The following is a 27904-nucleotide window of genomic DNA, read 5'->3' on the forward strand; positions in this document are numbered from 1 at the left end:
CGAGTGAGAGAGGGAGAGAGAGCGAGTGAGAGAGAGAGAGGGAGAGAAAGAGAGAGAGTGAGAGAGAAAGAGAGAGGGAGAGAAAGGCCTGCAGTAATCTAACATCATGTTGTTGCTGCGCAGATGGCCGACCAGATGTGCCATCTCATTTAGACTCTCTCTCTGATTCTGAATGTACAGTGTGCGTGCATGCGTGCGTGAGTGTGTGAGTGAGTGTGTGTGTGTGTGTGTGTGTGTGCATTAATCCATGCATTAACTTAATTCACACTAAGACTGTGTGACATATTGTATGTGATGCGCACACAATCAAGTGGCGATAATCCATGACAAGCTGTTCCAATACAGAAAAATAACACCCCAGACTTTAATATCGTTTAAACACCGAATTCGCTTTGAAAGAAATAGGATACAGCCTAGATTTTTTTTTTTTTTTATTGAACATAAGGAAACATTTTGTTCTACAACAACTCTTGTAACAACTAAAGCAAGATAAACATCTTTATGTTCAGGCACTCACTGGATTTAGGAACAAACGGGAGTGGCTTGAAGCCCGAGATGGGACGTGTTCATGATCTTTTCCTTAACCAGTGTTTTAGACACACACATGTCAAGACATTGTTTACTGTCACAGAGGAGAGAAGAAACTAGAACATGTTCACACAAGGCAAATGGTATGAGACACTGAGATGCCATCTTTAGTTGGAAGAAATGAAATAAGGCATAAAAAGACACAACATCCATTTCCTAAACACGGAGATGAAATACAATACTTTATATAGTGACAATATTAACCCCAAAATGAATAAACGTAAAATATCATCTAGATCATCTCGGTAAAGAGCTTTTTTTCCTCCTATGCCAGGCTTTCTCGAGATAATGGATATGTTTCCCATGTGACCAGCCATCTCAGTCTTTGAGCACCTTTCACACACACCAGTCATAAAGTTCTTCACAAAGAAATCAAATCAAATTTAATCTAATAGCCTACAGTCACGTAAATAATGCAAAGATAAAACCCCAGCTAACAAATATACAAGGAGAACAAATGAAAACACCAGATAAAAGGAACACACTAAAAACTGACAGAAATTCAATGGGAAAATGTTTCATCACTTTATGTGTTAAACCGGTTTAGGAAAGGATTAGCCAATGTTTTCCTTGACTGTGGTGTAATTAAAGCGACATTATGTGGATGAATGTATGTCTACATATACAGTGCGGTTGTGATCGCACTGATGGCGTAATGCTGCCGAGGCTTTTGCTGCCTGCATTGCTCAGAGCGTGTTGACATGGGCTCTAATCAGGTTAAGTTATTAAGACTTACAGTGGGAAGGGAAATGGGTCATTAGCAGCTAAACGCAGAGAGAGAGGGAGAGGGGGATAGAGGGAGAGGGAGAGGGCGTGAGAGATGGAGTGAGAGAGAGGGAGAGAGAGGGAGTGAGAGATGGAGAGAGAGAGAGAGGGGGAGGGAAAATATGAGGGTAGGACGTAGCTCAGAGGAGAGCATCATTTTGCTTCAGTGTATCAGGAGCAGCAAATGGTGCTAAACCTCCAGCTCTGATCTGATCTGTATGATGTAAGATTTACTCATCAGAAACCTGGATTTTTTTATTTATTTCGAGGCGGATAAATAATGCAGCCTTGACTTGAATTTATCTGCTATTCCCCGATCAGTTCTTTGATTTTTCTGCAAAGCTTAACCTGGACGTAAAGTTTACTTCTGGTGAGAAGCTTCTTCTTCCTCCGACGTGGGACATACTTTCACGTTTTATAACCCTCCAACAAATCCTGAAAAGAAGAGCATCACTTATTTAGGAGTTCGCCCTGGCAGCGGAGAGGAAGCTGCAGGTTTCTGCAGGTGGACAGAAGAAAAAAAACGGAAGTGCTGCTTAGTGGGAGATCGTTCATTCAGCTTCTGTTGTTTCTCTCTCTCTCTCTCTGATGGCCACTGCAGTGTGAACACGCAAGCCCCCAGGATCGGGACATCCGGACGTTTCTTGCGCACATCCCTCTCCCTTTTCTTGTTGCTCCTTCGTCACTACATTCCCCCCCCCCTCCCCCAGGGCTGCTGATGCTGATGCTGCTGCAGTGTTTGCTGGTGGGATAGGTTGTGTCCCGAGTTATAATAAGCTTTCCTTTGAGGGCACTATTCAAGACGTCAATGCAAAAAAAAACTATTTTGGAAGCAGAGACGGGCAGTGGGAAGAGGAAAAGCTAAAATTAGCAGAGATGTTAACCAGATAGAGAAAAGGACACGTAAAGTGCATGTGCAACTCTCCTCAGGCAGTTGAGTTAGTGCTTTGTTCACAACGGAGCTAATTATAATATATTATTTTTCTATTTTAGCATTTAAATTAAATCACATGCTGCTGGGGTAAAATCTCCAAACTGCTTTTATCTGAGCGGCACTTGGAATACAATTTTCTTGATGTATATGGCAGCTGTTCAAGATTCAAGAGTCAATACTTTATTGCCATGCAACTAAGTTGCTAGGAATTTGTTGCAGTGAGCTCATTAAAAAAAACAAAAAACAAAAAGCATTCATAGCCAGACAGTCAATACCCGTTAAAAACACATAAAGACACGTAGTCCTGTCATCAAACCATCTGGCTGTTGGGTCTACATTTCAACATTTGGACGTCATCCGTCATCTTCAGTGTTAGGCATCAATATGTGATTGTCTGGCTTCCGTCTGCACCCTCCACATTCTCGTCTTTGTATCTTTAGAGTCTCATTTGGGATCTATTTGGGTTACCACCTGTGGTCCCAGCCCATACACGGGAGTCACGGGAGTAAATCTCCGCGGGAAACCCAAAACATAATCTGAGGATTGGCTCTGCTTTTCACCTGATCGCTCACACGATCCTTTCTCCCTCCCTCCATTCCTTTATCCCTCGCTCACGCTCTGCCTGTCCACTGTACCTGCTGCCACACACAGTCTGGGGGTCAGGACCTCAGCTGCTCAGCCAATGAGCTGCGCTCGGTCGCCTCTGGAGACACGGCTGGGAGGACAAACGGCAACGGAGAACATTTTAAACAACCCGGGAGTCTGAGAGAGCGAGAGAGAGTGCGAGACAGAGACAGAGAGAGAGACAGAGAGAGACAGAGACAGAGAGAGAGAGAAACAGGGGAGGGATGGTCAGTCAGTAGCCCAGGCAGAAGGCCGTCGACTCGGCCAGGGTCTCATGAGCAGGGGGGCTCATGGCTCCTTTGTGGAAGGCGATGCTGTCGAAAAGCAGCCCACTGTACAGAGACTCCCTGTTCTCCTTCTCTCTGTGGGAGTGGAAGGCTCAGGAGAGAGAGCTGCTGCTGCTGAAGAAACTCACCGACAGGGAGAGGAGGGCGCTGCTCGCACAACTCCAAAAGTAAGACATGAAAACATGAAAACACAGGCGGTGACCATGAGAACTTAGAGGTTTTTAAAAAACGACATTATGAGGTACTACATGGTCATGTGATATGTGTTGTCAGATGTGTTAAAGAAAAGAGGTCAGTTAGTTCGGCTGCTAGAGCTAAAACTCTTGTGTGGAGCGAGATCATTTTTGTCTCACCGAACGTGAGAGAAAGTGTCAGTTGCTGGGTCTTTTTTTAATTTTTTAACTTTGGGCAAAGTCAGGCTATAGCTGGTTGCCCCTGCCACAACCGTTTTGAACAAGAAAATACAAGAAATAAGAAGGATGTCAGATGGAAAAGTACTGTACTGTGTGTGTGTGTGTGTGTGCACGTACGTAATCAATTTAGATAAATGACCTTCACCACGGCAACTGTGTCCACACACGTCACTGTTAATTAGATCAGCTATAGGGGACACTCTGGATGGCTGCATTTCCATTTTTTCCATTCAGTCATATCACATCAGTGTAAACATGTTATTGTTGGGAAAGTGTGAGTCTGTGTGACGTGATGCAGCGTCATGTATGTTTACGTCACTAAGAGGCTTCTCTAAAGCGACGCAATGCAGTCAGCTAAGCCTCGATGGGAGAGTCTGATCAGCAGGAAGGTGGCTCACCTTACCCATTAATGCTCTCTACATCACAGGGCAGCTAATAAAGCCGTCACATGTTCTGTCGGTGCAGTAAACGTTCATTTGCTTGTTAGCGCCAACTCTCTTGTTGTTTCCCGAAGCGAACAGAGTTTGAGAACGGCAACACACAGAGAGCGGGAGGTGAGGGATGTTCAGGCGTTGATCCTGACTACACCTGGATTTACATTCCCAGTGCAGTAAAGGTTAATTTATTTCAGTTCAGGCCAACACACAGACACACAAACACCAGCGCCACCCTGACACACAACAGAAATAATCATTGGTTGTTGACATCGGGCCAGTTTTGCTCATCGGGTATGATGTATAAAAACAATGCCTAACATTAGTCGATGCCGATGTGATTGGCGATAAAAATTGCTCATCCCTTTAAATAATAATAATAATAATTTATTAATTATAATATATAAATTACAATGTTTTCATTCTGTTGTTATTGTTATACACATTACATACAGGCCTGAATTACACACACACATGCTCAGTACCTCAACATGCACTAATAGAGAGATGTCAGAGTGAGGGAGCTGCCCATGGAAAGGTGCCCTGAGCAGTTGGGGGTTCGGTGCTCAAGAGCACCTTGGCAGTGCCCAGGAGGTGAACTGGCACCTCTCCAGCTACTAGTCTACCACCATACTTTGGTCCGTATGGGGACTTGAACCAGCAACCCTCCGGTTCCCAACCCAACTCCCCTACTGACTGAGCTGCTGCCACCCCAAATGAAATAGATTGACTTGATTGATAACTAAAACACATTAATATTTACTCTGTGTGTTTGTGTTCAGGCTCAGTAAGGAGCTGCAGCAGAAGGACAAGATCATCGAATCTCTCCGCTCCAAACTAAACCAGCAGCACCACCACCATCATCCTCATCACCACCGCTCTGACACGCCCTGCAGCAGCCACACCCTCTCCGACACCACCGACCAATCGGATCGCATCTCCTATGTGTCTGACGAGCACGGATCCACCAACGGGGAGCTGGATCTTTGCTCCGACGTGGACGCTGCCAGCGAGCTCGGTCAGAAGGACACACGGTCTTCCACCAGAGTCAACACAGGTGAGAACCAGACACACATCATCCAGCTTCAGGTGTGTTTTTACACTGCTGCATAGAACGATAAACTGTAAAAAAAATAATGGATGAAGCTTCTGGGAAACCCCTGCATTCTCTGTAACTTCCAGCAGGAGGCGACTCCACTGGCTCCTAAAAGAAGTCTCTTTCTATAGAAGTCTATGAGAAAATGAGCCTACTTCTCACTTGATTTATTATCTCAGTAAACATTTTCATAATGAGTTTATGGTCTCAATCGCTAGTTTTCAAGTCTTCTTCAACACAGAATGATGTTCATTTAGTTAATTATGGTCCCGTTTATTTTTAAACAGACGATAAAGCAGGGGATGCTTTAGGACCTGTCAATCAGGACAGAGGCTTAGCGATGCTAACCATGCTAACACTGTGGACATTAAAATAGACCTCAACCTGTTTTTGGGTGCTGTCCGTGTTTTATTCTTAAACTTTGACCCTCTCACTGTGTTTTTACTTCATCAAAGTTAACTGGAACATTTTTGTCGCCTAAAAATGTCTTGTTCTGCCAACCAACCAAGTTAGCTAGCTAGCTACCGCTAGCGTTAGCTGGCAACTTAAGGGAAAGTTTACCGATGTTCTGTTCTGCCGTACATGAAGATGAACTGTAGCAGTACACGGAGGTCTGCGTTTACCCGCCGGTAAATCTCCACTGGATGACTCGCTTCACAAGGGTTGAAAATCTGCAACTTTCCATCTTTAGCGTTTAGCTTAGCGCACCGCTATTGCAGCCATAAACAACCCTGGCTTGGTTCAATAAACCAAGATGGTGTAGGGCTGGGCGATGCGTAAAAAATCTGATTTCACGATATTTTTGACCAAACGCATCGATATCGATATTGCGACGATATTGTACAATTGTTGCTTTCACAAAATATTTTTTTACAGCGTGATTTTAGATAGATCATCAATAATGTGGTAAACGGTTTCAAGTGAAATTATAGAGAAAAATAAATAAATCTGCACCTCTTCAAATGAATTTCCCTCAAAATGTTTCACAACAGATTTTCTGAGGAAATTGAGTTAGTATGTGCTTGTTATTATCAATTTAGACAGCACAATGGTACATCACGATATCTCGATATATGATTTCCTCACGATATGATCCACTGAAGGACGATAAATTATCACATTGAATTATTGCCCAGCCCTAAGATGGTGACAAACTCCAAGCTTCAAAGCGACCAATGGGTGACGTCACGGCTGCTACGTCCACTATTTTTACAGTCTATGCATAGAACGTGTGGAGGGAGAAGTAACCAATGCAATCATGTCCTCTCTGTTCATTACAAATAACAGAAATCACTCGAGGTGGAACACACAGACACGTACGCCTGTTTTCTGTTCCATCCATCATGTCTTCTGGTGACAGCCCACTCTTTTCATTTCCAGGCAGCCACTCTCACAGTGTGAGCACCATGTCACGTCATCCATCTGTCCCTCCATCCATCACCTCATCCATCCACACAGCCCGGTCCTGCCTCAGCTGTCCCAGCATGCATTGCCCCAGCTCGCCACACAAACCCGCAGCAGACATGCCGAGTCAGACAGGTAGGAATGGGCTCCTGAGTGTGGCCCAGGCTGTAACTTAAGCCCTATACACACAGGACTAGTATTACCTGGGGAACCTCTAGTAATCTGTAATCATTGCGGAGGTCGTCTGTCATCTTAATCCCGTGCAAATCTGCCATGTCTGTAATTTGTCGAGTAAAAGTCCCACTGCAAATGACCTACCGTATTACGCCAAACACAGATGTTGATATTGTTATATTACTAGTCCCATGCGAGGTGTCATCTCTGTGATTTGGGGTTGGAGACTCTCCTCCCCTGACAAACGCACACATAAGTAATTTGTTCAAGCAGAAAATACAACCTATATTTACGTTTCTAGTGGCTGCACCCTCTAGTGGCCGTAGTCGTTGTGATGGGAGCAAAGCAGGAGGTAAGGTGAGGAAGTATAAGAGTGCCAAATGTCCTGGTAGCGATATTATGAATCCCACTATGGCCACGCCAAGACCCGCCCTTCAATCACTACTATTGGCCAGGCGTACATGCTTACGCAAGGTAACGTAACCCGATTTGTACAGGTCCTATCCCCTGACCAATCGGCTATCCTAACCTTAACCACTCGAGGGCAATGCCTAACCCCAACCAATCGGCTATCCTAACCCCAACCAATCAAGCTGCTTCGTAGGGCGGGTCTAAGCGTGGCCATGGTGGGATTTCGTAACTTTGCGTAACTCTGTAAGGAGGCAAGTTCAAAGTCAATGGGTCAAACAAACACAGGACTTTCACCCAGGAGACCAGGGTTCATGTCCCGTTTGAAAATAAAAGTAAACAGTGATTCGCACAAACTCACTGTTTGTTGGAACAAATGGAGCTGCGTCCCGTTCTTCGTCACCGGAAATAAAGTAGCATCTCATTTCAACCCAAACCGCAATCTTTTTCTAAACTTAACTTGTGTACCAACTAGTGTTGGTGCCTAAACATAACCAAGGAGTTTTTCTGCCTAAAGTCTAACTGTGACCGTTTCACAATTTTGATAACATGTTTAAAACTGCGGCCGTTACATTCTCTGGTTTAGATATAAGGTCGTATTTCCTGCCACCGTTAGGGGCGCTAATTTAACTAACGCTTCTGTGTGTGGTATTAGAGGGTAGGATTGAACAACCCATATCATCGTATGGTTTAGTAGACTTGTTGTATTGCCTGCGTTGGCAAATATAAAGGAATGTTTTGACGAAGCCTTGACATCATATGCACAGAATGATGTCAGTAAATTCCATTAAAATACAGACTTTGCTTATCCCGTGGGAACGCGCCACACGAAACACAGACGTGAGGGGGTGATTACCACATCAGGTCCCATGGTAATATAGTCCCGTGCGAATCGGACTTTAGTTATGTGTTGCATTATTACACCTTCACCACACACATCTGCGCTGCTGCTGTGTTTCTCTTTTTCTCTCTTTCATTCTTGTGCTTTGGATTCTCTTCCTCTCCTCGCAGCTCCAACCTCAGTCTTCCCCTCTACCCTCTTCGACCCTCCCCTCTCCTCCCCCTCCTCCTCCTCCTCCCCCAAGAGGGCACCTCTGCCCTTCCATCCTCACCCCCCAACCCTGCAAACCCGTTACCCAAGCAACCGGGGAGTGGGGTTCTCCCTGGCTGAGGTGCATCAGGAGCTGCAGATGTTACAAAGGCAGCTGGGAGACAATGAAAGTGCGTCGGTCCGGCCGCACATGCATGAGTGTGTGTATGGGAAGTGTGTGTGTGTAAACTAATCGTGTGTTTGACGTTCGATAACGCTCTGCAGCATGCAAGCACAATGTCAAGCCGTCGTTTGTCAGGAAACTTTAGGGGAACAGCGTAATCATTTATTCTGCACTCACACACTAGAGTAGATGGTGAAGATTTTCTAGCCAACATCCTAAATCGAGTTGTCTTCCAGGCTTGCCTTGTTTTGGTCTTAGTCGACTTTCTTTAGTCTTTAGTCTTCCCCAGCTACTCCACTTTAAAAGTTTAAACTTCCAGAGTCATTACACATATCTTTCTTCGTAGATTTCAGAATCAGAATCAGAATCAGAATCAGCTTTATTGGCCAGGTTTGTGTAGACAAACAAGGAATTTGACTCTCAAAGTACAACACTTAACATATTAAGAATAAAAACAGAGTTGACGGTAAGAATATAAAGAAAGTAGTGTACAGTATAACAATACAATAGAATTTACAATTTTACAAAAAAATATACAAAAGAGAGGGAAGGAATAGTGCAATATCGGTCAATAGACTGAGATTTTAGGGGTTAAATATGAGTACAGTGCAAGGCAGATCAGTGCAATTAGCACATTCACAGTAAGTTAGACAATAGAGTCGAAGAAAAACAACTAAATGACAGAATTAAGACAGAATAAAGGTGAAATCTGACAGGACAGAGAATCCTGTGAAGCTTCCTTGTGCATACTGTCTTGCAATGGAAGCAGACAGTCTGACAGTATTTAACAATTTAAAAAACGACCCTAATTTTCCGTACCCTTGAGTTGGCATGGCATCAGCGCTTGGACCCATCGTGACAGCTGTTCAGAGAAGCGTCTTCAACGTGAGTTGTCGCGCTTCAACAGCTTTCAGACAGGTTTGGGTTGATTTGATGGATTGATTCTTTATTTCCGTGTCTTGCGCACAAAGTGCCCAAACCACATAAGTTTGTAAGACACCAAAATTTCAGTTCAAGGCAAGGTTCAGAACATTACATTTTACAGCTTAAGTATTCTGTCTTCTCCGCCTATCTTGGCGAATAAAGTCTGCCACAATATCATAAATAGAAGTGGTACATCCCGTATGTCCTCGTAAACAGAGCAATAAAACAAAAAAAATGACTCTCATTCTTAATTTCAGCTAGCTCACATAATAAACAAAGTCTGTCCTCCGCTGCAGTGGCATTGAAAAAGGGATCTGTGTTTTTTTATTGTTTAAAAACATTGTACATGTATGTGGATTAATTGGAGCCCAAATCAAGCACATGTTGTTCAAGCATCACCGAGATGAGTGTGAAGCTGGGTGATGCTACCACTGGAGGGCACCAAAGTTCAAAGTTCTCCAGAAAGGAAGGCAGATTGATCCTCTGTGTGAGAGGGGTTGATTTATGACCTTAACTCTAATAGGAAGTAGAGCAACAACTCAGCGTTTTTATCCGTGATGCTGCTCAGTAGAAATATGTTTGAACATCCAAAAAGGATTAGCTGTGGATAGGAGAGGATAGACTTCATTAATCCCACTTTTTCTGGGGAAATTTCTGTGCTACAGCAGCTCAAAAGAAAAAGATTTACACATATCCGAATAACACAAATACACCTTAAGTAGACATAGGAGAAAAAAATATACATAAATTATAAGACATAGAAAAAATAGAATGTTATAATAATAATAATAATAGTAATAAAACAAAGATATTTACACAATAAACACCCTTATATAAATAGACACTATATATACACAGATATACAGATGAGTAAGGTGCGGATGAATAGATATGACATATTGCACAGTTGAAGGTAACAGAGAGTAATGAATAAATAAATATGTATAGTGCAGAATATTGTCCAGTGATGGCCAGAGTTGTCAAAAGTATTCACACTCATTACTCAAGTAGAAGTATAGATACTAGGGTTTAAAAAATCTTCTGTAGAAGTTGAAGTATCAACTCAAGCTTTTTACTCAAGTAAAAGTGTAAAAGTACTGGTTTCAGAACTACTTAAAGTTTAAAAGTAATGTAAGGGGGGAAAAAATGTCATTAAGGACAAGAGCTAAGCCACAGGTAAGCTTTACCTTAAGCTAACGGTAGGCTAACGTTACCTGCTGCTAAGTGTAGTGTTACCTAGCATCCCGTGCGGCGATATTTCAGTTCCTTCTAACGTCCGTTTTCGGAGCATCAGAGAGAAGCGCAGGCATTTAAGTGGCACCTAAATAAGGCACCGAAATCCTCGTTGCTATTCGGTCCGGTAGATAACGGTCGTTAAGGCACCGGTGCCGTATTAGCACCGGGTCTGTGCAGGTGCGATGGATCGCGTACAAACCAATAGGGTGTCGGAATGTTATATAGCTTTTTTATACTTCTCATCCAACCACATTCAAATTCACTCTAACCGGATGACGCGATTTATCTGGATAGTTTTTTTTGATGACAAGCCGGAATGAAAACAAGCCAAACTGAAATAGGAGTACCAAGGCTATTTTTAAAATGTAAGGAGATGAAAGTACAGATAATTGCGTGAAAATGTAAGGAGTAGAAGTAAAAAGTCTGCTGTAAAATAATTACTCCAGTAAAGTATAGATACCCAACATTTCTACTTAAGTAAGGTAACGAAGTATTTGTACTTCGTCGTTTGTACTTGATGGCTCATATTGCAGAAACAGCTAGCAGTGCTACATTATGATGTTGCATTCAAGAGTCTGACTGCTGCTGGAATGAAGGAGCTGTGGTAGCACTGAGGGTGCAGCAGTCTGCCGCTGTAGGAGCTGCTCAGGGAACTCCCAGGCTCAGCTGTCTACGCATCAGTGTGAGGATTATTGATGTCAATGATGCTGCACACAGACACACCGGCTTTCTTCTCTTCTCCTCTTCTCTTTTTCTTTCTCGTTAAATCACTGCTCCTCATTTGATGCTTAATGAACCCGGAGCACTCAGCCTGAGAAGGATTTACTGTGATCTCTAAACACTAATGAGGGATGGAGCTTTGAGAAACTGCAAACCAGACTGAATCTCAACCGCCTGACTAACTCGTTCACTGCGTCAAAAGAAGTCTTTTAATCTCTCTCTCCGTTTCCTTTGTGTCTCGCTAACACACTCTCTTTTTTTAACCCTTGTGTTGTCCACGGGTCAAATTTAACCCGTTTTTAAAGTCATCAGAAATCTAGGTTTCTTTGAACCAAATTTCCCAAAAATAACATACAACATTTAAAAAAAACTACTGATTATTTTTTTGGGTGTTTTATTCAATTTTATAGCATTTAAAATAATGTTTAAATGGTTTCAAAACCGTATCCTGACTAGACTTTGACAGTCTGTGATCCACTCAACATCGTCTGATCTTAAAGGTGCTGTAGGTAGGATTGTGAAGATCCAGGACTTAGCCAAACAATTTGAACATCGACAACTTCTCAGTCCCTCCCCCCCTTTTCCGCTAAAGCCCAAAACGGTCTCCTAAGCCCCTCCCCCCACACGGCAGAATGAATGCGTGTGCATGAGCAGTGATTGACACGCAGTTAGACACCCCCCCCTGGCCCTGATTGGTGTATCTGAACAGGGAGCGGTAGATTTTTGTAAATCTCACTACAGGCTGTAGGTGGAGCCAGAGGAGCTGGATTTATTTTAAATGACCTGCTTCATGTAGTTCTACTGGAACATAGGGTCAGTTTCAGCAAATATGACAGAAAGTTAGTTTTATAAGTCTCACCTACTGCACCTTTAACTAATAGTAAAAATAATTTATAATTTTTTTTAACTCATAAATTTGGTATAATGTCATGTAAGTTAGGTTAATTGACCATACATTTAAAAAAGTGTTGAAAAAAGTGACAAAAACGTTTATAAAAAAATGACAAAAATGTCGGAAAAAGCGCCAAAGAAAGTTAATTTTCAATTTTGACCCGCTAGGAACACAAGTTCACGGTCAACGGGAAGACGACACAAGGGTTAAGTGTCTTTCAGACTTTGCAGTGCAGTGTTCCTTTCCTTTATTAACTGATATTTAATTGTATTTACTTACTTCATTTAAATGTATCTTCGTCTCCAGGGTTTTCCACTCCCCAGTCCAAACCTCTCCAGGGTTTCCCGTTCACCCAGCAGCAGCCCGACTCCTCTGCCTTCCCGCCTCTCTCCTACCACGGATACCAGCCGTCACCTTTCAGCAGCGGCCTGGACGCCAGCTCCGCATTGAAAGCCGGGGCTAGTCTGCTGGAGAGCAGTGCATTGTGGGATATGAGCTACGGTAACCGGGCAGTGAGACTCGGAGCTGACCTGTCTTCGGGATCCTCGGGGTACCAATCAGGCACCAGCAACACAGGTACACGCTCAGTTACATCCAGCTCTGTTTCCTGCAGTGAAGAGCGTGAGATGCAGATGAAAGCTCTAAAAACGAATAAGTGGACCTTTGAGCTTAGATTCTCTTTGTTGTTTATGTTTCAGTATTCCTACTTGTTTCTGCAGTCCAAACATTTTTTTTTTAAATATACACTTTTTGCGGCATTACATTTCATCAGAAAACAGTAATACTACTTTGAAAAGAAAACATGATTACTTTGACAGATTACAGTTCATTCTTAAAGTGCTCATATTATGCTTTTTGGCTTTTTCCCTTTCCTTTATTGTGTCATATATCTTTTTTGTGCATGTTATAGGTTTACAAAGTGAAAAAGCCCAAAGTCCACCCCAAAGGGACTTACCAGAAAACACTGTTCACAAACTGCTCCAAACAGCTCTATTGTAGTCCAGCCTTTACTTCAGAGACAAACGTGGTCACTTTGGAACACACGTTATAATGCTAACCTAGCTGCTAGCAGGGCACGCCCTCATACTCTGCTTCTGACTGGCTAGTAGTCCTTACCTAGGTACTGTCAGGGCACGCCCTCATACTCTGCTTCTGACTGGCTAGTAGTCCTTACCTAGGTACTGTCAGGGCACGCCCTCATACTCTGCTTCTGACTGGCTAGTAGTGCTTAATGCAAACCAAATGTGCAACAACACTGATTTGGTCCTTTAGTACTTGCGTTGGTTTTTGTATTTGGTATTGTTGCAAAGAACAGCAGTCTGTAACAGCAGAGGATGACTTGTGTTTCTGTAGGTTCAGACCTGATGAAGGAGCATCTGAGAGAGATCAGGAGTCTGAGACAGAGACTGGAGGACTCCATCCAGACCAACGACCGCCTCCGACAGCAGCTGGAGGAGAGACTGGCTCGCACCGCCACTGAGAAAGGTGACGCATGCACGCACGCACACACACACACACACGCACACACACACACACACACATATACACTTGACGCACGCACACACAGACGTGCACGCAAGCACACGCACACACATGCACGCACATGCAAACACAAGCACACAGACACACACAAGCACACACACATACGCACACAAGCACGCACGCACGCACATGCTCACACACACACATGCACACACACACACAAACACATACACACACACAGACACACACACTCAAACACATGCACACGCGCGCACACACGCACACACGCACACACGCACACATGCACACATGCACACACACAATAACACGGGCAGTTTCGTTTTACAAGTCTCTTAGTTCCATGTGGATTTTCTTTGGAATTTCTCTAATAATTTCCTTGAAAGAAGCTGTTAATGGGTTAGAAAGCTAGAAACGGATATGTAGTTTGGTAGGAAAATATCTAGTCGGTAAACACTTTGACTATAGAGATTTCATTAACGCACACACATGCTAAACGTGAGCTGGTTGACGTCTCCCTGTCCTCTCCAGGTGCTCCTACTAACATCTACATCCAGGGTCTGGACTCGGCCGGCCAGCTCTCCAGTGAGATCAGACTTCTGAAGGAGGAGAACGTCAGTCTGCAGAGCCAGCTGAAGCAGGCGGCCAGAGGTACAGTCGGATGCTCAACACCGGAGCCTGAACCTGCAGAGAAAATATCCAGTTGTGTTCAGCAGATTCAGAGCTTTTTCTGTCTGCAAACAGACAGAAGCCATCAACAGTTTTGGTTCGATTCAGGGTCAAAATAACTTCTGTGCTGTCATGTAATGTAACAGTGTAAAAAGTGTGATGTCCTGTGTTCCCTGCAGAGGGAACCAAGGAGGCGGAGCATCTGAAGAAGGCGGAGCTAGAGGCAGAGAGGTGGGCGGAGCAAAGCAGGAAGCTGCAAACAGAGACTGAAGCTCGCAGGCTCGAAATTACGCAGCTGAAACAGGACAGACAGAAGAACCAGGAAGCCATCAACAGGTGTGTGTGTGTGTGTGTGTGTGTGTGTGTGTGTGTGTGTGTGTGTGTGTGGAGACAGACACTAAACATTTCCTCTGTGTGTGTGTGGACGCTAGAGCTGTCAATCTTTCTCTATAACACCATTTGAATTTCATTTTTTTATATTCAAATAATATTTGAATATTTAATGCGCACATGCAGCCAGATATTAATATGTGTGTGTTCATGTACTTTGTGATGACCAGTTTACAACTTGGTGGGTAAGGACATTTTTTGAAAAGTAAGGAAGTGCAAATTAGCTTTTTTTTTTTTTTTTTTATTACAATTAACAGTTGCTTAATATATAAAAATGTCGTGTGTGTGTGTTTTTTCATAGACTGCAGCATGAGGTGAGCGTGGTCCAGCAGCAGCTCTGTGAGAGCCGCAGTCTGGTCCTCTCTCTTCAGTGTGAGCTGCAGGTGCAGCGCCAAGCGTGTGGAGTCACCGCAAACACACACGCAGGTAAACAGGTTTCTACATAAACTCCCAGAGACATCTGGAACATTTATTTAGTTTCTATACGAACTTTTTTTTGTTTTTTTTGTACAGAGCCCCGGCATCTGCAAAAAATCCTTCTGTATAACTCCTTTGTGTCCGTGTGTTTCCAAGCAGGTCAGGCCAGTAAAGAAGCCAAACTTGGACACAGCGCTGCACCCTTTGACCCCAGAGAGCTGCACGTTCAGCTGGAGCAGCAGCTGAGCGGACAGGCCGACACACAGCCTCCATCCAGGAGACAGCTCTTCAACGGTCAGCATGTCCGACAGTAGGGGTGGGGGTGGGGGTATGCATCTTGATTTCATTTTGCGAATCGCAATAAATGAGCAACGCAATACAAATCGAATCGGGCACCCATGTATAGTGAAAGAATCCAATTCAGGACAAAAGCATAATCGTCCCAGCCCATCTGACAGCCTCTTGCGAAAATTACTCTTGATTCTTTTGGAGCTCAATAACAGAGAAAGATTCCAGGTCATATTAAAGCGTAACTCTCGCCTAAATGCAACCTAGGGTCTTTTTGTGAACGTACCCAGTCAAACATTCGTTTAAAAGCATATTTAGGACGGAATCACCACTTTTAAGATTGACCGTATTCTTGTTTTTCGGTCAAATGGCCTTTTGAATGGGAGTGCTAGGGGCAACTACTATGATCACATCAAAATAGCTATTTTTAAAACACTAAGAAGGCTCGACACAACATCAGACTTTGCTCCAAGTATCACCAGGGGCTCTACATACAAACTCCAGTATTGAGAACATTGTTTGTGTACCCAGAGTTTACTAAAAAGAAAGGTTTTCAACAACTCACTGTAGCTGTTGGTTTTTCCGCTCGCCGCCATCTTTCCAGTCAAAAAGAGTCGATCTCTGAATGCAACGTAACAGGGAGGAGAGTAAAGATGGAAAGCTCCTAAAGCTTAGTTCCATATAAATGCACGGATAATTCGTTGTTTTGTCGTTAGTGAAAAACAATATTGACCTTGTAGTTGAAAAAGGAGCCTCATATAAGAATGACATTTCCTCCTATGGAGTCCGTTCATTGGCATTCGACATAAGGAGAAGATTCCAGATCGGCCCATTTGAGCTTACTTTTTTTCAAAGACAGAGCAGGATTCCCAGGGCTCAGTTTACATCTATCGCCATTTCTAGCTACTGGGGGATCATAGGCAGGCTGGGGGAACTCATATTAATGTTGAAAAACCTCATAAAGTGAATTTTTCATTCAATGGGACCTTTAAAAATAGTGATTTTGATGCGATCAGTGTAGTGCCCCTAGCACTCCCATTCAAAAGGCCATCTGACCCAACGAAAATATGGTAACTTTTAAAAGTGGCGCTTCCGTCCTAGTTATGCTTTTAAACGAAAGTTTGACTCGGGTACATTCACCTAAAGCCACTAGGTTGTATTTTGGCGAAAGTTACGCTTTAAGAATCCGAGTTCAGCTCTGATGGAAATCTTCCTCCACAGAAAGCGTCCCGTCCCCGCCTGTGAGAGACACCGGACTCGTCAGTCCTTCCTCTCCTCTTCATGCTGCGCAGAAACATGCAGCAGAAACCGGAGGTGAGAAGCTCCCGTTCAACACTCAGATAGACTGAGTACACAGTTCATCTTTACTTATGACAGCATCCCAGTCCATCTCCTTTACCTCCTGATATCTGACTACCTTTTTGGTGTTCATTAACATATCTTTTTATTCCAATGACTACGTTTAAATGCACATATTATTCCAGATTTTGCCATTATTCAAAAAAAGACAATAACCTGAATAAGCCTTTTACATGAATAATGAAAATTAATATTCCACTTATATTCCTGGTTACATGCAGGTGTGCAAAATAGGACTTTTTCAAAGTTTTTCACCGGTTGACGACTTGTTGGACCGTGCGAACACAGCCTTCCTCTTTCATTCCTTTAACCGGCAGCTTCTTGAAAAGGTCGGCGTTTAGATGTGTGTGCATATCCAAAAACCTGTTCATACCTAAGTCTTTTATAATGTTTAAAAGTAGCTGTGTTTCTCCTTTTTTTCTTTTGGCCGTGCATCTCTACCGCAGCCCTGCAAACTGTCGGCTGGTTGGTTTGTGTCCAGCAACCATAGCAATGCACAGAGCTGACCGTGAGCCCTAAACAGGCAAGAGGCCGTAAACTGTCACAAACTGCAGTAAAAACCCTGATTGAGATGCAGAATGTGCCGCATACATGTACAAAGAATGCTCCTAAAACCAGAATAATACCGACATATATGTCCTACTCGGAAAATGCTAAATTCGGGATAAAGGCCTTCAAAATATCTAAACAAAATATGCTGTTTAAATCACGAATAATAGTAAAATATTAGTGTGCATGTAAACGTAGCACACTTATACTCCATTATTGCATGTTCTTACCTCCATATATCACATCGCAGCGCAGCGCAAAGCCCGATGCAAGTGTCTTTGCTAGTTTAAGACCGACGCAGTTGTCAATTTCCCGTCCAGCGCCCACGTCGTTTAAATAGCAAACGCACCTGCGCCCATCTGTGCGCCCATGGGCGTGCTGGTCTTACAGGGAGGTGTGTTCAGGTGCATTCTTGGCGTATTGCTATCTTGAGGCAGCGGGAAGTGATCGAGCCATTGACCAACAAAAACCTGGTCACGCCGTGCGCTTAGATCGTTAAAATAGGGCCCCATGTGTCTCTATGTCGCCCCTTGTTCATAATTCTCTTGTTTTTCTTCCCAGCAGCCTCCACCCTGCAGGCTCAAGCCCCAGACGGCTCATTCGCCAACCGTCATGGCGGCCATGCAGTGGGCCACATTGATGACTTCAAGGCTCTGCAGCAGCAGATCCTGCAGGGCGGCGCTCTCCTCCGCAAGATGGAGACCGCCCTATATTCCCTGAGTGGCCCACAGGAGTTCAGCCTTCATCAGGTGAGCTTTAAAGCCCGGCTTTAAATTATCATTATAGACATGAGTTTTGTTTGGGTACAAATTAGTCCACGTGCAAATCTGTATATTACCACTATAGCACCCTGAACAAAAAGACATTTTGAAATACATTTTTCATTGTAATACATTTCGTATTGAGACTTCTGAGAGGCTGGAGATGTTGATTGTCTGACAACCCTTTTACAAGAAACAACAGTGTGGAATATGACATCATTGAATTATAAAATAGACCTTGGGGAAAATAAAATCTCTACTGAAATATTAATGAACTGCAACCCTACATAATGTATTGGATCGCTGCCCACACTGCCTCAATACTTTAGAGCAAAGACTTTTCAAGAACTTATAAGAGCATCTCTGGTAAAAACAGGATTTAAATTGGAGTTTTGGCATGATTCTTTGTGGAGAAATTAAGTTTTACAGATCTGTTGATTGAATAAACGAGTCTACTAAGAATTTCTTTAGTCGGGGACAGCCTAAGTACTTCATAGGTGAATTATTACTGAAACATTTTGTGTTTTGTGTTTCAGCCTTCAGGCTCGGGATCCTTCAGGAAGCTGCTGTCTGACACCAAAAGCCTGCAACAGATCCTGGAGGAGGCCGACTCGCTGCTCCGGATGTTCTGGAGAGCAGCTCTGCCAAACTACGAGGAAACCAAACAGGTCAGGACCGGCGCCTCACGGTGTTACAGAATCTGACTGGATGTAACGGTACACGTCCATATACGCGTTGTTTTCACAGAAAGAGATCGCCCCGCTTCCCAGCATTGCACGCTAGTGGGCTTGCCATCAGTTGCTCTTCAATGACCACTGACAAGCAAAGAAAGCAAGCGATACCCTCCTACAACCGCGATGGCTGCAGCTGATTGGACGAACGTGTCACGTGGGTCTGGCTGCTGCCGAATTTCAAAATCGACCGTAATGGTGGCTCGTTCGGAAATATGATCTCGCATTTTACTAAAATACTTCACCGAAACGTGTTTCTGAAAACATTTTAAGCGAGAAATAGGCCGTGCAGTTGCTGAATTCATTCATTCATTTATTTCAGATCAGCAAAGGTCAGTTTAAAAGATTTTCGTCAGCTTTTGAGAGGCAGCGAGCCGAGCCGGCCGCTCCTCATTGGCATAAAGTTGTCTGGATTCAACTTTATGCAAATGAGGAGAGAGCAACTCGACGCCCCGCTTCTCCAAACTCCCCGCGACTCTACCAGAATGCATTGCACGGCTGCTCCCATAGAAATGAATGGGAAGCAGTGAAATGACGCTGACAACGGACACACAGCATAAGAAGGAGCCGAGGAGTTTTTAAAGCCTTCTTTGATCCTCCTTTGCTCCTGCCAGTGAAATCAGAGCTGCCTTTTTTATTTTTATGGTTCCGTGCCGGTGATATCAATAGCCGGGAGCATGTTTTTGGGTTGTCCGCCCGTCCATCCATATGTCCTGCCATTAATCCGTCTGTCCGTACGTACGGTTGTAAACGAGACATCTCACACTAACTTTAGCTGTCTCCACGTGAAGCCCCTAAGCTCCTATAACTCGCGACGTAGTTAGGAAACAAGAACGAGCTAACTAACTAATGATAACATAACCATTTTGGCTCGGTGGATGTCGATTTTAATGTCATGTTAAAGCTGTTTCCCATCCTTCTTCCGATTTCCAGCCACAGCCTGTCACTCCCCCTGTACTAATGTTACGTGCTCCGTGATGTTAAGACATCACAACGCCGAAAATGTATTTTTCATCAGACGTGACATGACAATAGCATTTTGTTTTCACATGCGGGTAGGCCAAGGTGAGAAGAGGGAGATTAGCTAACGTTAGCCAACATATTTTTAAAAAAATGACATTTGAATAGTAATTTCAGCATTCAAATAGTATTTTTTTACTATTCAAATTATATTTGACGTTCGGAATTTGTTCCAACAGCCCTAGTGGAGACAGACGCTAAACATTTCCTGTGTGTGTGTGTGTGTGTGTGTGTGTGTGTGTGTGTGTGTGTGTGTGTGTGTGTGTGTGTGTGTGTCTACAGGATCCGTCTCTGAGGGGTGAGGTCGTCTCTCTCCGTCTGAGGCTCTCAGAGCAAGAGCAGGCTCTCAAGGACGCCATGGAGAGAGTCAAGAGCTCCAACCGCACCAAAGATAGCATGGAGCACTTTATAGTCAACCAACGTTAGTCACTCATCTTCCCACTCTTTCTTCAAGATCATATAAAACCATCTTTTATCATATTGTTTTTCATCATCATATCAAAACATAAAAGAAATCCTGGAATTCTTTTTACAAGCTTTTTACAAAGCTGACTGTCCTTATGTAACCTCAACAGATTAGGGCTGCAACTACCGATTGATTTCACTGTTAATTAATCTGGATGTGTGTGTGTGCGTGTGTGTGTGTGTGTGTGTGTGTGTGTGTGTGTGTGTGTGTGTGTGTGTGTGTGTGTGTGTGTGTGTGTGTGTGTGTGTGCGTGCGTGTGCGTGTGTGTGTGTTTACAGTGTCGAGAACACGGGACGTGTTGAGTAAAGCAAAGACAAACTTACAGGTGAGTTCCTACATCTTTCATTGCGGTTTTCAGCATAATAAAAGCTTTTATTCCTAGCAGGAGAGAATAACTTAGATCAGTGGTTCCCAAACCTCTTCACGTGAAGGACCATTAAACTCAACGTACACCCCGCGGCCCCCATTTGATAAGATTTCACCCCAGTCCGATAGGATTTTTTGCTTTTATGTTTTCTTACCGGCAATTTCCACTGGATGCGGAACGTCTGCGGAACGTCGAAGGAGTCATTAGGTTTCCATTAAAGTCAATGTGTGTATTTCCACTGACTGCGGAACGTCTGCGTCCCTACTCCGTCCCAGCAGATACGCAGAGCTTCTATTGTTGCCGGACGCCGGAGAGCTCCGCAGCAATTCAGCACACGGCTGATGCTGAACGAGTGCGGGACAAAATAAAAATCCGGTTAATTTTCAAAATAAAATATACCGTGCTCACGGCGGATCATATTTCCCTGCACTACACCTTGAAAACACAGCACAGAGTAGTTTCCCCTCTACTCCTCTGAATAGAAACAAACTGTTGTTGGTTTTGTGGTTCTATTCTACGTGAATTTGCGAGATCTCGTGGGTCCTCGTGACTACAGCTGTCAGTCATGGCCGCAGCCATGCGGCAACAAATCCCATAGACTGTATATAAGAATGGACCAACAGATCCCGTTGCTCTGGACGGAGACCAGTGAAGGCCGTTAGAAGCACTTTTCCAGTGAGCGCTGAGCGTTACTGAGCAGCCTCCAACTGAGAGAGACGACGTAAATGTGCCGTGAGCAACGTGTCTGAAAGTTGGAAGTCTTCTGGTAGCTGTGCCAAGAGAAATCTCAATCATTCCCAATCTAGCAGAGACGGAGAGCGTAGGTATATGTAAGGAGATAACATAGACACAGGCTAATTATATTATTATATATTATATTATTATATATATATTATATATTAATATTATATTATAACGCTTTAGATGTAAAGTTATTCTCTGTCAAAGTGGCGCCAAAATGAATGGCAGTCAGTGGAATGCTAACGGGGGGGTGATCGCTTTGTAGCATTAAAATGGCGCCATAGGAGGTTCGTGGTCCGAGGAGAGGCTTACCCCCTTGACAAATCCGGACCTAGTGGGTATTGACGGACGGCGGAGCACGCAGCCGTTCCGCAGCGGAGCCGGTCCGCAGACGTTCCGCATCCTGTGGAAATTGCCGGTTACAGAAGGTGTATGAAACTGAGACCAGAAGAGTCAGACATTTGGTCATTGTGTTTATAGGCGGAATTTACAGTGGTGGGTGGGGGGGGCTACTCAAAACTGGCCAGTGTAACCCCCACAAAAAACTATTATAATTTCCTTTACATAAATAAAGACATTTGCACCTTAACTTGATGCAGAAAAGGCACAAGTTGTTGCGAAAGAAATTCACCAGAATGCAGAAAATGAAGTGTTTTCAACTTTCAATTTAGCTCAAAAGCGGCGATCTCAAAAAGACGGCAGAAAGAAGGAAGTCGAAAATAGAAACAAAAACTTTGAAAATAAACACAGTAGAAAGAAGGAAGGCAACACTAGGGCGACAGAAGTGACAAAAAATTCAAATAAGAGATAAGAACTTCGAAGAAAAAAAGACAGTAGAAAAAAGTAAGGAAGAAAGGTAGGTCAAAACAAGCAACATAAAGGGTGACAGACTTAAAAAAAAGTGACAAACTTGGAGAAAAAAAGACAGTAGAAGTAACTATAGCCTTGTAACTGAAAAACATTTTGCAACAAATGTCACGTACCCCCTGCAGTCCTCCAAAGTACCCCTAGGGGGACACGTACCCCTGCAGTCCTCCAAAGTACCCCTAGGGGGACATGTACCCCTGCAGTCCTCCAAAGTACCCCTAGGGGGACACGTACCCCTGCAGTCCTCCAAAGTACCCCTAGGGGGACATGTACCCCCATTTGAGAAATACTGCCATAAAGGACCCCTGGGGTTCCCAAGGGGGTAAGCCAGTCTCCGCAAAGCGTAGCTTCTATGGAGCCATTTTGTTGCTAACAAGCCATCAGCTCCCGTTAGCATTCCATTGACTGCCATTCATTTTGACGTCACTTTGACAGCGAATAACTTTACATCTAAAGCGTTTAAAGACTTTATTTGTCCATTGTTTATTTCTAAAGAAACACGACAATGTATAAAAGGCTCCATTACCTTGTATCTCACGTTATGGCTCCGTAGCAGACGTTTTTATAAAAATAGGCTAACGATTGGGTCATAACCACGAGACTTACTGTCTCATAGTAGAGGAATTACCGTATAGTACAGGAGAAGCTCTCAGGCAGTTTGGACTTCCATTAGCTGTTTAAGTTTAATTACTAATGTTAACTATCATTTTAGTGATCAATAATTAGCCTGTGTCTATGTTATCTCCTTACATATACCTACGCTCTCCGTCTCTTAGATTGGGAATGATTGAGATTTCTCTTGGCACAGCTACCAGAAGACTTCCAACTTTCAGACAGATTGCTCACATCACATTTACGTCGTCAAGCTCAGTTTGCAGCTGCGCAGTAACGCTCAGCCATCACCGGAAAAGAGCTTCTAATAGACTTCACTGGTCTCCGTTGCAAGTCTACGGCTATTATTTTTATTGTCTATGGGGGTTCCCCTAACCCCACTTTGGGAACCACTGACTCAGCTAATCAGAACTGGATCAGTGGAAGTGTACCAGCCTCTCACCTCTCTCCTGCTCTTTCTCTTTCCTCTGACTCCTGCTGAGACTCCTCAGGAGAACCAGCTCAGGATTTCCTCCCTCCGCCATGCCTCTTCCTCCCCCTCCCCTTCCCCCTCATCCTCCTCTTTTCCCTCCCCCTCTTCTTCCTCTTTCTCACCCTCCTCTTCTCCCTCACACCCCTGGCCTGGTAAAGGTACGCTCCCCTGGCTTTGCTGTGCTCCGTTTACTGTCCTTTTTAACATGAAGCCGCTTGCTTTTTTGATGAAACGATTGAGTGAAAACCCTCGTATTAAAAACAGTTTTGCATGTAGCTGTTTCAGAGATGACCCTTCCACGTGTGCGTGACCACTAGTGTTGCTATGGAGACATGTTTTTTTTATATTCCTGTCCCTGTTTTCTGTGTCTTGCTCTACTAACCCTCACACGCAGGGATGTACATGTACGAGCAAACAGATGATAGTACACACATTATGACAACAGACACGCCCATTTAGAAGACAGGAAGTGTGTATACTGTTTCATACCATAAGGGCTCCTGCACACTGTCTGCGTGGCGTGTCCGTTTTTATTTTGGCTCCCATGTTAACACGTTAAAGCTTGCACGCTGCCTGCCGAAAACGCGCTCGTGCTAGAAATAGGACCGACGCCTATTTTTCACGCGACACACAAGCATTCATTTTGAGTCATTATGACACAAATACATTTAATAAATGACATTGTGATGTTTGAAAGTCTCTAAGTTTTGACATAAATGTAGATATAAATGTAATTTTAAAAAATTATAATAAATAATTATCAATTTTCAAATATAGCACCTGTCAATACAGAACGAAATATTCTGTAGCCTATTTTGCCGTCAATACTGCCGACGTTGTCTTTGCTGTAATCAGATCAGTATATATTTATGTTTAACATGAAGTATACTACTGCTAGAGTGCAGTAAATAAATGGGAAACATATATGTGTAGAGACAAGGCTAGCAGTGCCACATCAGACATGTTTCTGGTGTGTAAAGACATAGAAATCGCCACGCAGCCGCCACGCAACTGACACGCAACAGAAACGCCACGCTCACGCCATGCTCACGCCATGCAGGCAGTTTGCAGGAGGCCTTAGCGCTGCTTGAAGCGCGCTATCTTTTGTTATAAAGTATCTTTGTTATTACTAATTTGAGAGAATGTTTTATGAAAGATTTTTCTGCCCAGACACTCAGCAAGTTGTGCAGAAATACCGCAATGTAAAACTCTCCTCCTTTTGTGTTTGAAGGTGAAAACACAGGAGGTTTCTGTGAGCTCGCCTTCTCTCCTGGTTGGAGTGTCATGAAGCCTCGGACTTCCTCCTCCTCCTCCTCCTCCTCCTCCTCCTCCTCCTTCTCCTCTTCCTCTGCTGTCCCGGGATGGGCTCAGCTCCAGCGCCCCCTGCAGTCAGCCTTCCTGTAGTGCATCATTTAATTGTTCAAACTGATGGAAAATGATGGAGATTCTGTCTCTCTTATTGTCTGGAGAAACCTTTCAGTTGCGTGCCATCTGTCTGTCGGAGTGTGTTGTTAGAGTCCTGCAGGTTCATAATACTTTATGAATGATGAATGATTGTGATTGTTTTATGATTGGTTGAGGCCACCTCTCATTTATATGAGACCAGACTGAGTTTGGCTTAGGGATGCACCGAATCCAGGATTTGGCCAAATATTGGGCTTTTTGACGGGGTTCGGTTTCCACCGAACCGAACCCTACGCTTGCACTACGCGCGCTACGCTGGTCGACGTAATGACGGCGCCGTTGATTACGGGAAGGTGTTTACGTAGGTGGAGCGTTCAATGCAGTAGGCTGTGAGAAAGTGAAAATGGAACTGGTGAGCAGAAAAAGTGTAGTTTGGCAGTACTTTCAGTCAAAAGAAGGCCATTCAAGTCCAGCTACATGTTCAATCTGCAATGCTGATTTGTCTGGTGGTGGCGAGGACCCTAAACTATACACAACATCAACGCTGTTACAACATCTGGTATGAAACATCTGAAAGAATACAAGTTGTGCATGAAGGAATCTACAGACAGCAGCCGAAATGCAGCAACTTCAGGTAAATAAAATGAAAAATACACTGCTGTGGACATTGTTCACTTCATTAATGTGTTCACTGTGTTAATGGACTGAGGATGGGAGGAGGATTCAGTATTCGGTTTCGGATTTGGCAGAATCTTAACCAGTGGATTCGGTATTTGGCAGAACCCCAAAAATCTGGATTCGGTGCATCCCTAGTTTGGCTGGAGTCAGTTTATGATTCACAACTTTGGCTTTAAGCCTTTTTTTCATTTTCACAGATAAAATCTAAATTCTACAAATATGAAAACAGATTTGAAACAGTTTTGGGGCTCTTAGCAACCGTTGAGTCCAGGTCTGATGATTCTTAAAGTAGTAGTATGTCATTGTCCCTCAGTCTCTCTGACTGGACTGGACCGGAAAGTCAGTGGAGCAAAAGTTCTGTTACTGGGGAAATATCGGCTCTTGATTCTGTGAACTCTATTAAAAAATATGATTCAAGATTAGTAATGCCAAATTCCTAGCCTACCGACACTATTTAACTTAGAGAAAGAAACACCAGTGTAATATGATTCATCCTCAACATTTGTTGTGTTTTGGTTTCAAAATGATAAAGACAGTTGGAGAACAATTAGATACAAAACAGGATGATTCTTTTGACAACTGTCATGTTTTTTCCTAAATGATGTACAGATTTTAGGCATTTTATTGGCCGCCGTAAAGTGGGCATGCTCCCGGATCCTCCCCCCCCAGGTCTGAGCTGAGCCCCAAATGTTTACAAGGTCTGGCTCCGCCCTTGCAGTGACATTTCCTTGTTTTTTTCCTAACCCTTAAAGGTGCTCTAAGCGATGTTGGGTGACGTCACTTCTTGTTGACGTTCGAAGTATTGTCAAACAAAACTGAGGCTAGCTCGCCCCTCCCTCCTCCTCATCCCGCCCCCTCTCCCTCCCTTCCGTGCTTCTGCGCACTAACCCCCCAACCCCAAATCCTTCTTGTCGGTTATTGACTGGAAGACTGGAAGACTGTTTATGTTTGGTGGTGCAGGTTGGCGCAGTTTGTTTTTGTTGCTGTTTGTGGAGCCTGGGCTGTCTACAGAGACAGCCTTTTTTACAGTGTGTTCAGGGGACAGGCAGCTAGTGGATAGTGAGGAGATGTTTGCTGTATGTGACAAAAAATGTTGTAGCCTAAAAAAACGCGCAACGTTACTTAGAGCACCTTTAATGTGATATCTAGTCTCTGACAATCATAACAGCCACATAAGAGCGAATATCAACCCTTAACTCGTAAATCAGAAGCCAACTTCATCTCCGCACTTCAGCAGGGATTCAAGAAGCAAAACTCCACGCCATGCCAGCAGGAAAGGGGCTTTTAAAAAAAAAAAAACTGCAAAGTGCTTCCTCTCAGCCTCATGTTTGTAGTTTTCTCGTGTAGAATAGTTGCATGTCGTTTGAGCAGCTCGGGGAAACAAAGCCATACTCGGTGCAGTGACGGTGCAGTACAGTAGATGTGTTTCTGTTTTGTCCTAATTGTACAAAAATGGTCATTAAAATGGCCAATTACTGATAACATTATGGGAAAGTTTGGTGAAATAGCTGGTAGATGATGATCTTTTGCATTTACTCACAAATAAAATAGGATTTTTTTTGCTCATCGCGCTCAAACTCCGGAGTAAGACTGTTAACCCTCGTGTTGTCTGCCTGTCAACAGCTAACTTGTTGTCCTTTCGGGTCAAAATTTAAAAACATTTTGTGGCACTTTTTTGACGTTTTTGGCGCTTTTTTATGCTTTTAACACTATCTTTAAATGTTTCTGTCCCTCTTTTCAACGCTCTTTTAAATTCATGGTCAATAAACCTAACTTAAATTACATTATACCTCATTTTTGAGTTTGAAAAAATGCCGAAATTATGAATTATTTTGACTAATAGTTAAGATTAGAGGATGTTGAGTGAATCACAGACTGGTTTATCTTAAAGTTTGCTCAGGATACTGTATTAAAACCATTTAAAAAAAAAATTTCCAATACCCAAAATTCAGTGGAAGTAATCATTAATTAATTTCACCGTGGAAGAACGTTGTATGGAACCCATACAGTACAACGTACATGCATCCAAGTTATTTTGAGGCAATTTGGTTGTAAGAAACTCATATTTCTGATAGAAAAAAAAATGAAAATGGGTCAAATTTTGGCACGTTCCAGGCAATCCGTAACTCGTGTTTTCACAACCTTCTACACGTGAAAGCGCCCTGGAACAACAGTCAAACCCGTAACTTACTACCAGATAACTCGTACCAGATCGTTGTACTCCCAGTTACAGTTTTTGACGTCACACACACAAACAACAATGGCGACCACTGTTGATGCTGTACAGACGCCGGTGATTAACGGTGAGAAACAGAAATAAATAAACATAAATAGACAACGTAAAGTAATTCTGCACATTGTAATCAAAACAATACACATACGATTGTGTACTACTACAGGTTATGTTTATTAAATGAAGCCCAAAATATGTTGCAGACTAGAAATCGCTAGTATCAGCTAGCGCTAGCTAACGTCAACATCAGGTAGCCGCTAGCTGACG

General features: G+C 43.5%; 1 protein-coding gene and 1 long non-coding RNA gene across 11 annotated transcripts in view; one reads left to right on the forward strand and one right to left on the reverse strand.

The window, feature by feature from the left end:
• LOC116054874 (phosphodiesterase 4D interacting protein) overlaps positions 1–24934 on the forward strand; it is a 152815-nt gene extending 127881 nt beyond the window's left edge. For 2 of the 10 annotated variants that reach the window (XM_036007021.1, XM_036007013.1), the window contains 16 exons: positions 4828–5102; positions 6522–6680; positions 8139–8348; positions 12420–12689; positions 13467–13598; positions 14145–14264; positions 14462–14618; positions 14974–15098; positions 15246–15383; positions 16599–16691; positions 17847–18034; positions 18583–18714; positions 20080–20218; positions 20542–20588; positions 23342–23480; positions 24554–24934. In XM_036007021.1, the coding sequence (XP_035862914.1) occupies positions 4828–5102; positions 6522–6680; positions 8139–8348; positions 12420–12689; positions 13467–13598; positions 14145–14264; positions 14462–14618; positions 14974–15098; positions 15246–15383; positions 16599–16691; positions 17847–18034; positions 18583–18714; positions 20080–20218; positions 20542–20588; positions 23342–23480; positions 24554–24726 (2497 nt within the window). In that variant the 3' untranslated portion in view covers positions 24727–24934. The remainder of the gene's footprint in view (positions 1–4827; positions 5103–6521; positions 6681–8138; positions 8349–12419; positions 12690–13466; positions 13599–14144; positions 14265–14461; positions 14619–14973; positions 15099–15245; positions 15384–16598; positions 16692–17846; positions 18035–18582; positions 18715–20079; positions 20219–20541; positions 20589–23341; positions 23481–24553) is intronic. The other 8 variants (XM_036007015.1, XM_036007014.1, XM_031306590.2 and 5 more) reach the window with 8 other exon arrangements.
• LOC116054878 lies at positions 20403–27654 on the reverse strand. Its single transcript, XR_004106171.2, has 3 exons — positions 27513–27654; positions 23891–23895; positions 20403–20413 (listed from the first exon to the last, which is right to left on the reverse strand). It is a non-coding gene; the product is annotated as an uncharacterized LOC116054878 (long non-coding RNA).
• Between the last annotated feature and the right edge of the window lie 250 nt (positions 27655–27904).

Source organism: Sander lucioperca, chromosome 11 (genome assembly GCF_008315115.2).
Source record: "Sander lucioperca isolate FBNREF2018 chromosome 11, SLUC_FBN_1.2, whole genome shotgun sequence".
Taxonomy (NCBI): domain Eukaryota; kingdom Metazoa; phylum Chordata; class Actinopteri; order Perciformes; family Percidae; genus Sander; species Sander lucioperca.